This window comes from Ovis aries, chromosome 12 (genome assembly GCF_016772045.2).
Source record: "Ovis aries strain OAR_USU_Benz2616 breed Rambouillet chromosome 12, ARS-UI_Ramb_v3.0, whole genome shotgun sequence".
In the NCBI taxonomy this organism is placed as follows: Eukaryota; Metazoa; Chordata; class Mammalia; order Artiodactyla; family Bovidae; genus Ovis; species Ovis aries.
In genome coordinates this window covers 78,801,879-78,820,828 of record NC_056065.1, presented here as the reverse complement: position 1 = coordinate 78,820,828, position 18,950 = coordinate 78,801,879, and the positions used below count along the sequence as shown (strand labels likewise).

The window sequence follows — 18,950 nt, the reverse complement described above, 5'->3', positions numbered from 1 at the left end:
ACTCTCAGAGTTTACCCAAAATCACGTCCACTGAGTTGGTGATGCCATCCAACCATCTCATCCTCTGTCATCCCCTTCCCCTCCGCCTTCAGTATTTCCCAGCATCAGGGTCTTTTCCAATGAGTCACTTCTTTGCATCAGGTGGCCAAAGTATTGGAGTTTCAGCTTCAGCATCAGTCCTTCAAATGAATATTCAGGACTGATTTCCTTTAGGATGGACTGGTTGGATCTTCTTGCAGTTCAAGGGACTCTCAAGAGTCTTCTCCAGCACCACAGTTCAAAAGCATCAATTCTTGGGCACTCAGCTTTCTTTATAGTCCAACTCTCACATCCATACATTACTACTGGAAAAATTATAGCTCTGACTAGACAGACCTTTGCTGGCAAAGTAATGTCTCTGCTTTTTAATATGCTGTCTACGTTGGTCATAACTTTCCTTCCAAGGAGTAAGCGTCTTTTAATTTCATGGCTGCGGTCACCATCTGCACTGATTTTGGAGCCCAGGAAAATAAAGTCTGTCCCTGTTTTCACTGTTTCCCCATCTATTCACCATGAAGTGATGGGACCGGATGCCATGATCTTCGTTTTCTGAATGTTTAGTTTTAAGCCAACTTTTTCACTCTCTTCTTTCACTTTCATCAGGAGGCTCTTTAATTACTCTTCGCTTTCTTCCATAAGGGTGGTGTCATCTGCATATCTGAGGTTATTGATATTTCTCTCGGCAATCTTGATTCCAGCTTGGGCTTCATCCAGCCTGGCATTTCTCATGATGTACTCTGCATAGAAGTTAAATAAGCAGGGTGACAATATACAGCCTTGACGTACTCCTTTCCCAGTTTGGAACCAGTCTGTTGTTCCATGTCCAGTTCTAACTGTTGCTTCCTGACCTGCATATAGATTTCTCAAGACACAGGTCAGGTGGTCTGGTATTCCCATCTCTCTCAGAATTTTCCACAGTTTGTTGTGATCCACATAGTCAGAGACTTTGGCATAGTCAATAAAGCAGAAATAGATGTTTTTCTGGAACTCTTTTGCTTTTTCGATGATCCAACACATGTTGGCAATTTGATCTCTGGTTCCTCTACTTTTTTAAAAACCAGCCTGAACATCTGGAAGGTCACAGTTCATGTACTGTTGAAATCTCGGAGAATTTTGAGCATTACTTTACTAACGTGTGAGATGAGTGCAATTGTGCGGTAGTCTGAGCATTCTTTGGCATTGCCTTTCTTTGGGACTGGAATGAAAACTCACCTTCCCCAGTCCCGTGGCCCCTGCTGAGTTTTCCAAATTTGCTGGCACACTGAGTGCAGCACTTTCACAGCATCATCTTTCAGGATTTGAAACAGCTCAACTGGAATTCCATCATCTTCACTAGCTTTGTTCGTAGTGATGCTTCCTAAGGCCCACTTGACTTCACATTCCAGGACGTCTGGCTCTAGGTGAGTGATCATACCATCGTGATTATCTGGGTCATGAAGATCTTTTTTGTACAGTGCTCCTGTGTATTCTTGCCACGTCTTCTTAATATTTTCTGCTTCTGTTAGGTCCATACCCTTTCTGTCCTTTATTGTGCCCAGCTTTGCATGAAATGTTCCCTTGGTATCTCTAATTTTCTTGAAGAGATGTCTAATCTTTCCCATTCTATTGTTTTCCTCTATTTCTTTGCACTGATCACTGAAGAAGGCTTTCTTATCTCCCTGCCATTCTTTGGAACTCTGCATCCAAATGAGTATATCTTTCCTTTTCTCCTTTGCTTTTCGCTTCTCTTCTTTTCTCAGTTATTTGTAAGGCCTCCTCAGACAGCCATTTTGCTTTTTTGCATTTCTTTTTCTTGGGGATGGTCTTGATCCCTGTCTCCTGTACAATGTCACGAACCTCCGTCCATAGTTCTCCACGCACTCTATCAGATCCAGGCCCTTAAATCTATTTCTTACTTCTCCTGTATAATCGTACGGGATTCAATTTAGATCATACCTGAATGGTCAAATGAGATCAAAGTACATCAAAGTACCCTAAATGTTCAGTGACATAGTGAGTTACAGCGGTTTAATACCTCAGGCAGCAGTCAGCGTATGACTCTGGGATTAGCCTGCAAAGCAGTTTATCACCTGAAGATAATCTTCGAATTTCATTGTAATCATTTATTCTTATGTTTTCCCAAACGAATGCTACATGGATCAACAGTTTAAGGCATCCAATCGGGAGTGTGCCTGGCTGACTCAACGTGGACCTGCAAGGAGCCAGCACAGACGGCAGGCAGGCAGGATGGCCGCCACCACCGGGACAGCAGAGCCTGGGCTGCTTCATGGACATCCCCGGAAGCAGGTGATAATATCCGGCCCATCAAGATTTAAGTATGGAACATCTGTGGCTTTCAAATGTCCTAACCGTGGTGACCTGGGCAAGTTTTATTTGTAAGACAGTTTATATACGGCAGCTCAGGCTCATCACCAGCACTCAGCATAATTGCTGCCACCTCATGCCAGAGCCCTAAAGTGACAGCTATGTCCTTTCATTTGCTAACCAGTATGACATCCCTCATATAGTTGAACCAGTCACATATGGTGTACTTCAAAGTGTGTTTGTGTTTCATAGCTTTCCAGATTTGAAAGTTTCCCAGGCATATGGATCCTCAGCCAAAAACTGTGCTTCAAATCTCAAAATCTAAAAACGAGTTGCACAAAATACACTGAAATATGCTTTATCATATAAAAATAACCATCAGGAAAAGCTCCAGTTAACACTCAAAAAACTGCCTGAAAAGAAGTTTGTCAGCAAATTTCTTTCATCTGGGTCTGTATGAAAAATGCGCCTGACAGTACTAGCTTTACCAGAAAAAAAAAAAAGAAAAGAAACTGAACCACACGAGGTTATGACATAATCATAGCTGTTGCAACCACGCAGGCAGGGTCCGTCTGCCAAGCGCTGTCTGTGGAAAAGAGAGAGAGGAAGGTTGCAAGGTCTCCTTGGCGACATGGGAGGTCACCACCCAGGTTTCTGGAGACTGCAAAGAAGAGTTAAAGCCGTATAACAGCAGGCAAAATTTCACAAGGTTTGAACACAGCTATGGCAGAAACTCCATCAGCAAAGTAAGAAGTGGGAACACCGTTCCTCCCACCTGCCAAGCACCCAGAGGTCATGCTCCTTCCCGGCTGAAGGCCTCTGGGCAAGCAGGCACAGCAGCAGAATTCAGAACCCGAAGTCGCTCAGGCCAGCATCAAGGTCTCTCCACACAGATGCCAGCCAGAGGCAAAGAGCTGCAGAGCCGCGAGGCACCGCACCAGCTGACTGGCTGCAACACGAACGCTCACAGGGAAGCAGTCTGAGCTCGTACAGGGGTCAGTGCGCGCAGCACAGGCGCTGTCAGCCCCCGAGCCCCACAGCCTGGTGACACGGCCCGCGCTCCTGCCCACAATGGCACGGCATCTCCACTCCGTCCATTCTAACGAAGCTGAACAAATGTGTGAAGGGATCAAAAGACTGTCAAGTTTTTTTTATTAACTCTCTGAGCTGGTAATACCTTAAAGAGCATTGATTTTTCAAACAGTTGAGAAGTAATGTCCACGTAAAATGCTCCCTCTATAATTTTGGTAGACCATAACACACGTAACTCTTTTAAAACATTGATTTTTAATGAATCATTAAATACCGACATTATTCAAATCCAAATTCTAATTTAGATCATGAAAAATACTGAAAAATAATAATTTATCAATAACAATGCTGTTTAACAACAAAAAAGAGATTTTTAAAAACATCAGGTTTCCTTGCATTTTCAGACCTTCAGTAATATTCTCATCACCACGCGGGAGCTAGGAGTGAGGACAGACCACAGAGGCGGAGGGGAAGGCCGACTATAGACAGCGGCGCCACAGAGTGCTGCGATGAGTCAGCTGTCAAAGCAGCCAAAGCGCTTCAGAACCCCCGTGCCTCACCATCATTTTAAACGAAACTTTATGAGAAAAAAGAACAAAACTGGAGGTGTCATGACCTTTGACCTCAGACTTTCCTACAAAGCCACAGTCATCAAAACAGCGTGGTGTTGGCACAAAAAGACTCGAAGACCAACCGAACAGAACGGAGCCCAGACATAACGCCACACACCTACGGCCAACCAGCCTACAGCGCAGGAGGCAAGGAGACCGACGGGGGAGAGTCTCTCTGAGTGGTACCAGGAGCACCGAACGGCCACATGTACAGAGAGCGTGTTCTTACACCATACAAAGAAATCACCTCAAAATCGCCTGAAGGCCTAAACGTAAGGCCTGAAACCACAGAACTCCCAGGAGAAAATATAGGCAGTGGCTCCAATGGTAGAGAGCTGGCCTGTGATGCAGGCAGTCTGGGTTCGATCCCTGGGTCGGGAAGATCCCCTGGAGAAGGGAGCGGCAGCCTATTCCAGGACTCTTGCTGGAGAACCGCACGCACAGAGGCGCCTAGCAGGGGCTGCTGTACATGAGGGAGCAAAGAGTCGGACACGCCTGAGCAACGGCTTCCCTGGTGGTTCAGACGGTAAAATAAATCTGCCCGCAGCGCGGGAGACCCAGGCTCAATCCCTGGGTTGGGAAGATCCCCTGGAGAAGAGGATGTTCAATCCACTCCAGTACTGTGGCCTAGAGAACCCCGTGGACAGAGGAGCCTGGTGGGCTACAGTCCATGGGGTCGCAAAAGGTTGGACACAACTGAGCTACCAACATTCAAGGGGCTAATATCCATAAATAAAGAACCCACAGAACTCGAATCAAAAACAAACCTAACCCCCCAAAATATATATATATTAAAAAATGGGCAGAGGACCAGAATAGACACTGTTTCCAAAGAAGACACATGGATGCCAACAGGCAGCAGGGAAAGGTGCTGAACATCACTAACCACCTTGCTCTCGGCCAATCTGGTGGCTCTTCCCAGTTCCTGAGACATACCTGCAGGCCACTATGCCTGCTGTCTCCGCTGCCTGGAATGTTCTTTCCCAGGAGTCCTTCCAGTATTCAGGCCTCAGCTCAGGCATCAGTCCTCTGGACCGGCCTTCCCTGACGCCTCGGCGGGAGACAGCACACTTCACTCCCTCTGCCTCTTTCTTCTTGATTTCTTTCCTTCAGGGCAGTCCCCGCTACCGGAAACTGTTACAGTCTGTTTAGCTTTGCACTGCCCATCCACTTTGCTGCAGTGCCAGCTGTGTGAGAGCAAGGCTCTGGTCTTCCCGTCGCTGTCCTATCACCGAGGCCCCAGTGGTTCTCAGCAAGCTCTCACTGCACCAAGTAGCTCACATCTCACAGAGCACAAAGTAACACGTGCAGCCCCCAAACCTCCAGTTCCAGAACATGCTCCCTCCAGGAAACTCTCCCCAGGAGCTGATCATCCCGACGTGAGGCTGACTTACTTGGTGGCCTGTCTCGTTCGCTGTCGGGGATGCTGGCCGCCCCATCTCGGCCTAAGTGGCCCCTGGTGGAGAGCTCTGCTCACAGCCGCCCTCCTGGGGGAGGCTGCCCCAACCCTCCCACCCAGGAGCGATGCACACCGTCTCCTCAGCTTGCTCCATCACGTCCTCCCTCTTTCATTTTCCTCATGGCCCTCATCACTCTCTAAAGTCACCCTTTTAATGTTTACTAGGTGGACTATTTACCACAAACTAAACATTTGAGCTTCAGGAAAACTCAGAATCAGCTCAAAACTCAAAACTCATAATCAGCATTCTCAGATCCCTGCAAGTAGAGCAAGAGGACTTCCTGAAAGACAGGCCCCCGGGACAGCTTTGCAACACGGTCACTTTGTGCCACAGCTCATTCTAACCCTCTTTTCAACACAGAACAGGGCATGCTCAGAAGGAGTCCGAGTGCCACAGAGGTCCTCTTTTCTATCACAGAAGCTCACTGATCCAGGTGTCTGAGCACAGGCAAGCATCCAAATGGAACGGTTTGTACAGTTTTTAAATAATCATCTATTCTCCTTAACTCTCATCACTGACATTAATTAAAAACAATTTGCTAAACTATTACAGTCTGCCAAGCTAAAAAACAGCTCGGTATCATGGGGACGGGGTGCATGGTCAGTCTGTTCAACACAGCCTGGAGTGTGGACGACCACAGACCACCGCGGGCCCGTGCCCTGCTCACAGTGCTGGCCGGGGCTGTACAGATGGGAAAGTCTGATCTCTGCACCACACCTGCAAAAGCAGCTCAAACCCAGTGCTCCAGCCATGTATGTTCAGATGCAAGCGTGTAAGCTAATGCTTGCAAGGAGCTGACTCTCTGGAAAAGGCCCTGATGCTGGCAAAGACTGAAGGCAGGAGGAGAAGGGGACGATAGAGGATGAGACGATTGGATGGCATCACTGACTCGATGGACATGGGTTTGGGTGGACTCCGGGAGTTGGTGATGGACAGGGAGGCCTGGTGTCGCAGAGTTGGACACGACTGAGTGACTGAGCTGATGCTAATGCTATATGTTATTTAAAGGAAAAGTACCCTTGACAGCACTGGTTCCTTAAATTTAGTAATCCACAATGGATAGTCACCTTTTCTCTCTTGAAAAGATGAAAAGTCTCAGTTAATATACATTTACTCCACCTTCAAAAATCATCAAAAATTACCGCTGGCAGGTCTATACTATCAGACAACTCTCTAAATATTTAGCTTTTGCCACTTTGAATATGTTAGGAAGGTGAGATTACCAACAGACAATACAACTTCCACTATTTACAAGTGAGATTTATTTACGAAGTATGGAGTAACCATGCTTTGGAAGTGTATCGTTACATCATACTTTAGAAGCTAGCTCCGAAAAGTCAGATTTTTTACAAAAGAATATGCAGATGAATCTGCAATATATACTTAGCTTCAAATCAAATGAAATGACTAACATTTTTTAATTGGAAAGTAAGACAGGTATCAAAGTATCATTTCAGGAAAATTAATCTACTAGAAGTATGCCATTGAAATTAGATAAAATAAATCTTTTTTTTTTCTTGGCCACGCTGTGCAACTTGTGGGATCTTAGTTCCTAGACCAGGGATTGAATCTAGACCCCCGGCACAGAGAGCGCCAAGTCTTAACCACTGGAAAACCAGGAAAGGCCCCAGATAAGTAAACCTTAGGGTGGCAAGTCCACACGCAGACTCCAGTCCCACGGTTTCCTTCTTTTTTTCTTCATTAAATCAGATACAAGTTGGTAACTTATAGATTAAAATACATTTTTAAGAAAAATATAAGTATGGCATATAATAAAACTTATAATATAAGTATGGCATCTGGTTTTCAGTACCAACACTGTCACCTTACACTCTTCCCTGTAAAAAAACAACTAAACAAGTGATTTTAAATGTGTGTTTATAATCCATTTGTGGGTCAAGCATGAAGTAGGCTCCATCAACCACAGTCCTCATGTTTTGCAAACAGAACAGGAAACAAGTCAGGTTACAAGGGTAACTGTCGTGTGTGGCAGCAGCAAGACCAGCTGCAGGTCCGCAGCACAATGCATCCATGCGGACCTCAGTCAAGAGAATTCCAGAGCTCCAGCCCAGACGGCGGCAAAGGCCTCTCTCCACGCCAGACTCCACTGCTATGTGAAAGCTGTCCGTGGAGTTAACTGGGACAAAGGAGATGGGTGGCTCATTCTTTACAGGGTTTCACGACGTTTCTTTCAATGGCAGGCATTGGTCTCTTGAATGAGTCATGCTAATTTAAACACCTGAGACTTACTGAGAGGACACTGAGGCAGGGCACAGACTCTGGGAGATGGGCCAACTCAGGACAGACAGACGCGGAGCACCCCCATGCCTGGCAGGGTGCTCGTGAGCTCTGCCTCTGCCTCCATCCCCATGCTGCCCACACAAGGCAAGCAGCCTCTGCCATCAACCCCCGGGTAAACCAGCGGCGGCAGGGCACGGAGCACAGACGTGGCCTCTGGCGGTCAGCTCTCCACTGTCCCAATCGATCGGAAACATCTGATTTTTATGGCCAGAAGTCAACATTTCGTTTTGTAAGTACTATGTACCAGGCATACTACTTGGTTCAATATGATAAATATACACAATATATGTGCATATTAAAACATTAAATTGTACTGCTTAAATATATGCAGTTTTTATCAGTAAAACTGAGGGGAAATGAGATACATAAAACATGTTTTCAATAGCTAAAGGAGACTGCATTAAGAGCAAGTCTTTTAAAATAATGAACATTACATTGAACATTGCAATAAACACGACATTTTTCGTTTCACATAATGTATTCTTGAAAACTTAGGTTATTAAAAGTCATACTTTTCCAAATCAGTGTTATGAAAATGAATCCTGGTATAAAACACTTAAAATTTAAAATTTATTTTGCAAAGCAAAACACTTTTTTAAAAAATCTGTTTTTTAAAGTCAGTTGTCACTAAATGAGACGTCCCTATGCAAGAAGAGTACCTGCTGAGATCTGAATGTTTCAGTTCAGTTCAGTCGCTCAGTCGCGTCCAATTCTTTGAGATCGCATGGACTGCAGCGCGCCAGGGCTCCTTGTCCATCACCAACTCCCAGAGTCCACCCAAATCCATGTCCATTGAGTTGGTGATGCCATCCAACTATCTCATCCTCTGTTGTCCCCTTCTCCTCCTGCCCTCAATCTTTCCCAGCATCAGGGTCTTTTCCAATGAGTCAGTTCTTTGCATCAGGTGGTCAAAGTATTGGAGTTTCAGCTTCAGCATCAGTCCTTCCAATGAACACCCAGGACTGATCTCCTTTAGGATAGGCTGGCTGGATCTCCTTGCAGTCCAAGGGACTCTCAAGAGTCTTCTCCAACACCACAGTTCAAAAGCATCAATTCTTCGGCACTCAGCTTTCTTCACAGTCCAACTCTCACATCCATACATGACCACTGGAAAAACCATAGCCTTGACTAGATAGACACTTGTTGACAAAGTAATGTCTCTGCTTTTTAATATGCGGTCTAGGTTGATCATAACTTTCCTTCCAAGGAGTAAGCGTCTTAATTTCATGGCTGAATGTTTGTGTCCCCCTAAAGCTCGAATGTGGGAACTAGAAAGCACCAGGTGATGGTGTGAGGAGGGGGCCCCTGGGAGGGGATGGGTCAGGAGGCAGGGCCCCAGGGAGGCTCCCTCCCTTCCCCCAGGAGGTCACAGCAGGAGACTGGCAGCCTGCAACCCAGAATCGGCCTTCAGCAACACCCAGCCATGACGACTCCCTGGCCTTGGCCCCCCGCCTCCAGAGCAGGGCGCGAGGGATGAACTCTGGTTGCTTATAAGCCAGAGCCTGTGGGACTCTGCTGAGCCCAGAGAGGCCTGGCCCGTCCAGCCAGCCTCCCCTGTGCTCAGTCTCCCATCTGCTCCTCTCCCCACGCTCCTCGTGGCTACCATACACCCTTCTCACGGAGGGACACCGTGCTTCACGCTGACAGTTCCTGCCAGGCTCCCAGAATCGACGCAGAGCAAAATCCACAAGGACGAGAGCAGGGGTGGCAGCACGGCGTGTGCAGGAAGAGCGCACACCAGGTCAGGGGCTGGGGCGGGCCGGGGAGCCGCTGCACCAGGCCAGGGGCTGGGGCGGGCCGGGGGGCCGCTGCACCGCCAGGGGCTCGTCTCCAAAGTCTACCCAGCTCATGATGCAGCTCAATACCGAAGGAACAGACACCCAGGCAAAAGCGGGCAGACGGCCTACACAGACGTTTCCCCAAGGAAGACACACAGATGGCCAAGAGGCAGATGAAAAGATGCTTAACCGCGCTAATTATTAGAGAAATGCAAGTCAAAACTCAGTGAGGTGTCACCCCACGTGGGCCAGAGTGGCCATCATCAAAACCACACGAGCGACAGGAGCTGGGGAGCAGGGAGCCCTCCCACGCCGCCGGCGGGAGTGTGAGCCGGCAGCCGCCACGGGCCGCGGCATGGGCTCCTTCAGAAACTAAGCACAGAGCGACCACAGGGCCCGGCAGCCCCACTCCCGGGCTGATAGATACCTGGAGAAAAGCTTCGTTCGAAAGGATACGTGCACCCCAACACTCACAGCAGCACGACACACCACAGTGAAGACACAGAAGCAGCCCAGGGCCACTGACAGACGATGGATAGAGAAGATGTGGGGCGCACAGCGACGGGACGCGAGCCGTGAAAGAACGACACGGCGCCACTGGCCGCAGTGCGGGGGGACCTGGCGTCACCATACGAGGGAAGCCAGGCAGAGAAAGGCAAGTGTCACCTGACAGCACTTATATGTAGAATCTAAAAAGATGATCCAGATGGACAGACCGACAAAACAGAAACAGGCTTGGAGAATGAACTTACAGTCACCAAGGTGGGAGGGTGCAGGGAGGGACGGACAGACAGAGTCACCTCGATTCCACCTCAGCAACGCTTCTCCGGCACCTCCACAGCCGCCGTGCTCGCTCCCCCAGCAGAGTGACCGTCTGCAACGCGAGCCCGATGCTACCCTGCCTGCTGCAGAGCCATCACCTCCAGGATGAAGGACACGCGGGGTCATCATGCCCATCCCCGTCCAGTGCTCCGGCCTCAGTGCTCGTCGTCTCTGGACACGCACCCGGGCTGAAGCTGCACTCTGACGGCACGCGCCCACACACCAGCTGCACCTCTGTGCCCGCCCGGAAGCCCCTTCAGAGCCGTCAAGACTCGGCCCAAGAGCAGGAGCGAGTCTGGAGCCCCTCCACTCCTGAAACACACGTATTATAAGTTGCTTGTTTCTCTAACCCCCAGGAGAATGCGAGTCTCTGGAGGACAGAGGCTCCTCCCAGTCACAGTAGGTGATACAGAGTATCCGGCAGAAGTGCTGTCAATAAACTGGAAAACATTAATAGATGGCCTGACTTCAGGTTGATTATAAACATAAAGGTTTTGTGAGATCATCCGGTAAAATGAACACACATTCAACAAGTTATTTCTAGAAGAAAGTAATCTGGAGTTCTAAATAAAATAAACGCTAAGTCAAATGTTAAAAAAAATGGTTATATCAAAAGATAGTGTGACTTTGAGCCTTGGAATACTAACGGAATCCAAACCAGGTCCATGATTCATGGAATACCCAGCACTATGCATGAAGAAAATCCTGTTCAACAAATGCCGGAAGAATTTAGAATAATTTTTCACAGATAAGCTCTGCTCATAGTTTCCAAGACATTATTCTACACGGGGGCTAGAAATAAGTCCTTCCTCAGCCACTACTGTAATAAATCTCACATTTATGTAACCCTCTTTCTCTAAGGGGCAGTTTCTAAACTTCTTACACGGGTCAGTGACTGAGTTCCAGCGACGGTGGCGCCCTGGGGACCCCAGGACAGCAGTGGGGGGCGAGTGTGCTGCAGGGGCAGCAGCGAGGAGGACGGGCCGGCGGGGTTTGCTCTTCTGTTTGTTTGCTGCAGGCAGGATAGAAACGACTCCACGCACCACTGCTGCCACAGCAAACCCCCAGGAAAGCAGCACGGAAACTCACTCCATGATCCTGTAACGCACAAGAGTTAAAAATCCCAACTCAGGCTCACAGCCTCTTCAGTCAAGGCAACCGGCCGATTTTCCGGGCTCCCCTCACGTGTGGCCCCCGTGTAGGGGGGCGATATCACTGGTGACGCACAGCACGCCTGCACAGCCCACACTGGGTCAGGACCTTCTTCAGCCCGCCGCCTCTCACCGATCCCGTCCCACCCACGGAAACAGCGTGAATCACTCATCCCCAACGCCTTTCCTCACCAGCGGGCAGCAGTCACCACACCCGCCTGTATGATCCCAGTGCTACCGCTTACACTCCCACGGGGAGCACCGATTTCATGCCAACAAGCATTTTCCTCTTTCTTTCTGGATTCTTCTTTCTCTCTGGATTCTAAGTTTCACATCATCCAAGTGCAGGCACCCATGGTCAGGAGAATGCGGACAACAAAACGTGATAAAGCCACACCCCTTTACTTGCAGGAACAGCCTTCCTGAGGGCAAACAGATGCTCCCATCATCCCCCTGCTTTAAACACAGCTTCACTGGCCTTATCCTACAGCAAGGCAGGGTAATGGATAGCGTGAGTGTGTGTGAGAGTGAGTGTGTGTGTGAGTGTGTGAGAGCGTGTGTGTGGGAGTGTGTGTGTGTGAGAGTGAGTGAGAGTCGCTCAGTCGTCTCCTACTGTTTGTGACCCCGTGGACTGTGGCCCACCAGGCTCCTCTGTCCATGGGCTTCTCCAGGCAAGAGTGCTAGAGTGGGCGCCATGCCCTCCTCCAGGGCATCTTTCTGGCCCAGGGAGCGAGCCCTGGTCTACACTGCACACGGATTCTTTATCGTCTGAGCCAGCAGGGAAGCCCTAAGGGGCAGCACCAGAGGCGCATTATAATTCTTCAGCTTATACTGTGTGACTGCCCCAAGCATCCATCACAGCAATGCTGATAGTTCACCAAGAGAACGTTTCATGCCTTCCTTATCAAATGATCGATCAGCACACTTTAGTTCCCATTAAGCAAACAGACTACTAAAGCTCTTTCTGGTACTCATTAAAAGAAACACTTCAAAATAAAATTTTTCTTTATATGACTGCTTCAGAACAAGATCTGATTAAATAATAAAGGTTATTTTATAAATCAAACATGGAAATCAATCTCATTATTTCATATCACACATACTATATACATATACATTTACTTTAATAGAGCTTTACGAATACCAACTTTTTCCTATACATGCAAACATGAGTGGAAAGCTGATTTACAACCAAGAGTTTGATTTCATAACCAGTCTACAGTTTACATAGCATGAATCCAAATATTTAAGCGCTCAAATTTGCTTTGGATTACAGCATTATACATTAGAAAGCCACAGTTTTAGCTCATTCAGATTCTAATTCTAGTCTTGCTACTAAATAATAATGCTGCTGCTGCTGCTAAGTCACTTCAGTAGTGTCCGACTCTGTTCGACCCCATAGACGGCAGCCCACCAGGCTCTTCCGTCCATGGGATTTTCCAGGCAAGAACACTGGAGTGGGGTGCCACTGCCTTCTCCAAATAACAGTGCTACCCTGGCCAAATTGCTTAACCTCTAAATTCTAAGTATTACATATGTGAAATGACTCTGGAGTAGATCAAATTTCTCAGATCACATTCTTGATCATAGAAGTCACTCTGAACACTTGTTAAAAATACATGTTAAAAATACATGTCCCAGGTGGACTTCCCAGGTGGTCCAGAGGTTAAGACTCCATGCTCCCACTATAGGGACATGAGTTCAAACCCTGCCTGGGGACCCTGCATGCTTCAAGGTGCCTCGACCCCTGTTCTAAGGCGCCATGCTAGCAGCTCTGGAGGGCCAGGAAGTCTGTGTTCAAAGTCCCCCTGGACTGTGTTCCCCAGGCTGCTCCCAGCTGGCAAGTTTCCTACTACACACAGGTCAGCTCTGATCTCTAAGGCTCTTTCAGTTTAGTTCAGTTCAGTCACTCAGTCGTGTCCGACTCTTTACCACCCCACGAATCGCAGCACGCCAGGCCTCCCTGTCTATCACCAACTCCTGGAGTTCACTCAAACTCATGTCCATTGAGTCGGTGATGACATGCAGCCATCTCATCCTCTGTCATCTCCTTCTTCTCCTGCCCCCATTCCCTCCCAGCATCAGGGTCTTTTCCAATGAGTCAACTCTTTGCATGAGGTGGCCAAAGTACTAGAATTTCAGCATCAGTCCTTCCAATGAACACCCAGGGCTGATCTCCTTTAGGATGGACTAGTTGGATCTCCTTGCAGTCCAAGGGACTCTCAAGAGTCTTCTCCAACACCACACTTCAAAAGCATCAATTCTTCGGCGCTCAGCTTTCTTCACAGTCCAACTCTCACATCCATATATGACCACTGGAAAACCATAGCCTTGGCTAGACGGACTTTTGTTGGCAAAGTAATGTCTCTGCTTTTCAATATGCTATCTAGGTTGGTCATAACTTTCCTTCCAAGGAGTAAGCGTCTTGTAATTTCATGGCTGCAATCACCATCTGCAGTGATTTTGGAGCCCCCCCCCAAAAAGTCTGACACTGTTTCCCCATCTATTTGCCATGAAGTGATGGGACCGGATGCCATGATCTTCGTTTTCTGAATGTTGAGCTTTAAGCCAACCTTCTCACTCTCCTCTTTCACTTTCATCAAGAGGCTTTTTAGTTCCTCTTCACTTTCTGCCATAAGGGTGGTGTCATCTGCATATCTGAGGTTATTGATATTTCTCCCAGCAATCTTGATTCCAGCTTGTGTTTCTTCCAGTCCAGCGTTTCTCATGATGTACTCTGCATACAAGTTAAATAAGCAGGGTGACAATATACAGCCTTGACGTACTCCTTTTCATATTTGGAACCAGTCTGTTGTTCCATGTCCAGTTCTAACTGTTGCTTCCTCACCTGCATATAGGTTTCTCAAGAGGCAGGTCAGGTGGTCTGGTATTCCCATCTCTTGAAGAATTTTCCACAGTTTATTCTGATCCACACCTTCAAAGGCTTTGGCATAGTCAATAAAGCAGAAATAGATGTTTTTCTGGAACTCTCTTGCTTTTTCCATGATCCAGCAGATGTTGGCAATTGGATCTTTGGTTCCTCTGCCTTTTCTAAAACCAGCCTGAACATCTGGAAGTTCACGGTTCACGTACTGCTGAAGCCTGGCTTGGAGAATTTTGAGCATTACTTTACTAGCGTCTGAGATAAGCGCAATTGTGCGGTATTTTGCACTTTCTTTGGCATTGCCTTTCTTTGGGATTGGAATGAAAACTGACCTTTTCCAGTCCTGTGGCCACTGCTGAGTTTTCCAAACTTGCTGGCATATTGAGTGTAGCACTTTCACAGCATCATTTATGAAATTCATAGAATTTAAGATTTTATGACACAGATCAAATCCATCAGCCCAACCTGATGATATCAAACGCAGTACACATGCAACTTCATTTTGTTGCAGAGTAAAGTTCAAAAGCTACAAGTCCCATCTGGCTCCACTTGCCAGAAGTCCCTCAGATTCCAAGTCCTCCTACGTACCAGTACTTATGTGGACAGAGAGCCCAAGAGGTGACCTGACTCGGGTTAGGACGCGCTGCGGCTCCAGGGCACACAAGTCGCCATGGGTTTAACGCCGACTGGAGCAATGACGTCAGGCCTCAGAGCCTGTGCCTCCCATCCGGCGACTATGCACGCGCTGCATGTGGGCCTGCTCACGGACGTGGCCAGGCACGCACACGTCCCAGTTCAGCCCTTCCGCCAACCTTACAGACTACAACTATGTGCTGAATAACGGCTAACGTACATCCTAACTATTGACAAACACACTTCCTGACAATACTTTTCCACTGATGTAGATACAGAAGAGCATATTTTGCAGGCTGTACCCCCACAACCTCTCTGTAAGTGCACTTGGACGGAGGAGAGATCCCCAACAGGCGTTCTCACTTTTGCCTGAAAAAAAAAAAAGGCATTTCCTTCAACCCCTACCCAGCCCAAGCTGATCACCTCTGTTTAGCGAGCCCGCCTCACCCTCACAGGGGCGTTTCTGCTGCCCCCGAGTATTTCCCCGGAGGCTGTGAGGCAGCGGCAGAAATAAGGCTGCAACCAAGATAGCTGGGAGGCGGGAGGCGCGGTGGGGCCAGTGCAGCCGGTGCCCTTAAACACACGAGTTTTCACCGCACCGCTCAAAATGCAGGACCCGGAAGGACACTCACTAGTCTCAAACCAAAACGAATGATTTCTCAAGAAACAAAGCTTTTACTAGTACTCAAGAAATTTTCTCACACAGGTTTTAGAAAAATAGTAACAGTACAATATCATCAATCAAAACTTCATAGCAACTGGAAAACCTTAAATCAAGTTGTAAGAGAGACTGAAAGTGCACAGTGAGAGCACGGGCCAGTAGGTGCGACACAGCAGGGGGACGTGATGCGGCCCAGCGTGAGCGTCTGAGGCCCACAGACAGAAGCCAGACCCAGAGATGCAACGCCACACCCCTGACATCACATTCCTTAAACCTCAGCTCCTGGAAAGCGAAAGTGAAGTGAAAGTTGCTTAGTCGTGTCTGACTCTTTTTGACCCCATGGACTATATAGTCCATGGAACTCTCCAGGCCAGAATACTGGACTGGGTAGCCTTTCCCTTCTCCAGGGATCGAACCCAGGTCTCCCACATTGCAGGTGGATTCTTTACCAGCTGAGCCACAAGGGAATCCCAAGAATACTGGAGTGGGTAGCCTATCCCTTCTCCAGCCGATCTTCCCGACCCAGGAATCAAACTGGGGTCTCCTGCAATGCAGGCGGATTCTTTACCAACTGAGCCACCAGGGAAGCCCTCAATTCCTGGAGTCAGATTTACTAGCAAGATCAATGCAGAGTGAACGTAGCCTGATGGGAAAGCAAAGAGTAGTCTCCCAAACCTGCACCTTCACACACACAAGCCTCACCTGGGAAAATAATGACGGGAGTGTGGCAAGTCTGTTTCACTCTTATTAGAGAGGACCTAAAATAGATAACCTTCTCTGAGGATGAGCAGGTCATGTGACGTGTACCACTGGTACCTGAAAGAATTGGGCAGACGCAGACACAGACTCAGCACCACGGACATGCTCTGTAAACATCCCCTTGGCCTGAGCAGTGGAAGCAAAAGCAGGCAGAGCAGGAGTGTCCACCCAGCGCAGACTCGAGAGCGCGGACGGGGAGCCGCTGCGGGGCTCCTGAGCAGAGTTCTGCTCAGCCCTGGGGCCTACAAGCTGCTCGTGGGCACCATGCAGGCGTGCAAACCTCAGAGGGAACCGTGAGGTGAACCTGCAGCCATCAACAGAAGGCCAAAATCTCCTATCTGATAAGAAACATTCTTAGTTTTCCTCAATGATTCTGCAGTTTAATAAATCTGTTACTAAATTCATTAACTAAAGTTTTCTCAAGATGTCATTCTTCATTTCTTGAAAATAATAAAAATAGGTTGTTTTAAAGAAGGAAAACAGGCAGAAAGCAGAGGTAGGTCAATCAGCTCTTCTAGAGCTCTATTTGGTAAACTGATTTTCCCTCATCCTTCTTCAGCCTCATGATTTCATATACTCTTCCACACACGCCCCTCTCCTCTCCTCCAAGGAAGACGCCCAGTCTCATACGAGAGCCTGATCTACCCCAACGTGCGAATGAGTCACTGTTCCAGTACCGTTCTCGACACCCAGGATCTTGTAAACGTGAGTTCCAGCGGTACCACAGACTGACGCCGGACACGGGGAACCCAGCACTTGGTGTCCCTGGAGCTGCGGGGAGGAAGGGCACGCCTGCTCGGCCCAGGCCAGCACCCAGCCCTGCCCTGCGTGTTCTCCACGAGAATGCGTTCGCAGTTGTTAAATAAACTCAAATACCGAGCACACAGAAATTGACCAAGAGGTCATTCACGCAGATAAACGAACACTCACAACTCCCATCTCTTCCCTAAGAAGACAAGGACCCCTTACATCTCTTAAAGTCTCTGGGATGGAGAAAAGTAAGCTTTTAAACTGGGGAGAAAAAAAAAATCACTTTAGTTGGAAATTATGTGATTGTTTCTCCCAAGTATTAGAATGGCACCAAACATTCCAAAATAGTTCATTAAACTCTTCCTTAATTGGATCTCTCTGCTATACACCTGAAATACAACACTGTAAATCAATCATACTTCAATTCTTAAAAAACACAATTGAAATTTGAAAATGAGGTTTATGAGGAAAAAGATAATTTTTAAACTCCAGGCAGAGATGACAGTGCAACTGTAAAGCCTAGGCCCCTCTGCTGGGTAACACGCTTCACGCGCAGACGCACACACGTCACATGCCGTCGGCACGGCCGCGGGAGACGCACCATCTGGATGGGCTTCTTGTGTAGGTCTCGCTCCGTCACCAGCTTCTCTTGGTCGGTGACATAGAGGCCCTTCTGAGCTAAGGCCTGGATGACGGCGTCATGGCCCAACAGGGGCTTCGCAGCATCGCTCCTGAGGATGAGGCTCCCGGCGCGGCAATACAGCTCGGCGGAGAGCAGCAGGCCGACCACGGGCGGCTTGATGTGCTCCTGGTCATACTGGTCCGTGTAGAACGGCTCTCGGAGCTCCTCTGGCACATTCTCTACAAAGATTAAGGGGGAAACGTTCATACAAGATTTGTATAAAAGAAACAGTTTATTTAATAGCATCACTTATATCGTAAAAGATTTCTTTTAGAAACAACAATAACCCTTTAACGAACAGATGATTTATTTGACCACTGCAGACAGTCTGGAATGAGAAAGAGAGAGAACTTTCCTTTACAGGAGATAATGTCCGAGTACATCACAAAAGCCACCGTGAATAACCAAGGAGAAACGCCTCCTGAGCCCAGCAGCTCGGGGGAAAGCGCTCCCACATGAGCACTCAGACACGCAGGACGAGGGCAAGATTCCCAAAAGCCCGTGTCTGAATCCTCTCCCATCCAAGTGGCCAACCAGGAAAGGCGGCTGACAGTCACTTCAGGGACCCCAGGCCTCGACAGCTGAGAGTGTAACATCGTCTGCCCATCATCCACCGTCCCCTTGCCTCCCCACGCTGGCCTCTCCCGCCCTGCTTGGCCTGTTGAGGGCCAGTTAGAGCTGAGGTTCAAGGAGAACCACCCTCAAACATCCCGAACGCCAGAAAACCCTGTTACTACACCACCCCCGACCACCTCCGTCCGACCCCACTGAAGCCCTCCTGGGTGCCTGACCGATCTGCCCCAGGGAGACAGACGGGCAGCTGAGCAACGGGACCAGCCTCTGGGCATCTCTCTGGAGGCCAGGGCACTCCCTGGGAAGAAGGCCCAGAGAGAACAAGCGTCAGCGCCCCCCACCCCCACCCCGGAAAGGCGGGCATCTGAGCAGCAGGCTCAGGTGGAGCTTCAGTCACAGGACCCAGGCAGCCGCCAGCCAGGCCTCGTCCGCCTTCTCTGGAGAGTCAGGGTTCACGGCCACTCACTGCCGACTTCAGGAGCTTCGTGAAGAGGCAGCTTCACTGTAAGC

The 18,950-nt window shown here is 48.5% G+C and overlaps 1 protein-coding gene across 7 annotated transcripts in view; it reads right to left on the bottom strand.

Moving 5' to 3' along the window:
* The window catches only part of CAMSAP2 (calmodulin regulated spectrin associated protein family member 2), a 96,419-nt gene that overhangs the window by 56,942 nt on the left and 20,527 nt on the right, over window positions 1-18,950 (bottom strand). For 6 of the 7 annotated variants that reach the window (XR_009595775.1, XM_015099407.4, XM_027976003.3 and 3 more), the window contains exon 2: window positions 17,787-18,046. The exons of the other annotated variant lie outside the window; for it this stretch is intronic. Coding sequence is in view for 5 of the 6 variants with exons in the window: in XM_015099407.4 (XP_014954893.2) it covers window positions 17,787-18,046 (260 nt within the window). In the remaining variant the exon portion in view is untranslated. The remainder of the gene's footprint in view (window positions 1-17,786; window positions 18,047-18,950) is intronic. 7 annotated transcript variants of the gene reach the window in all.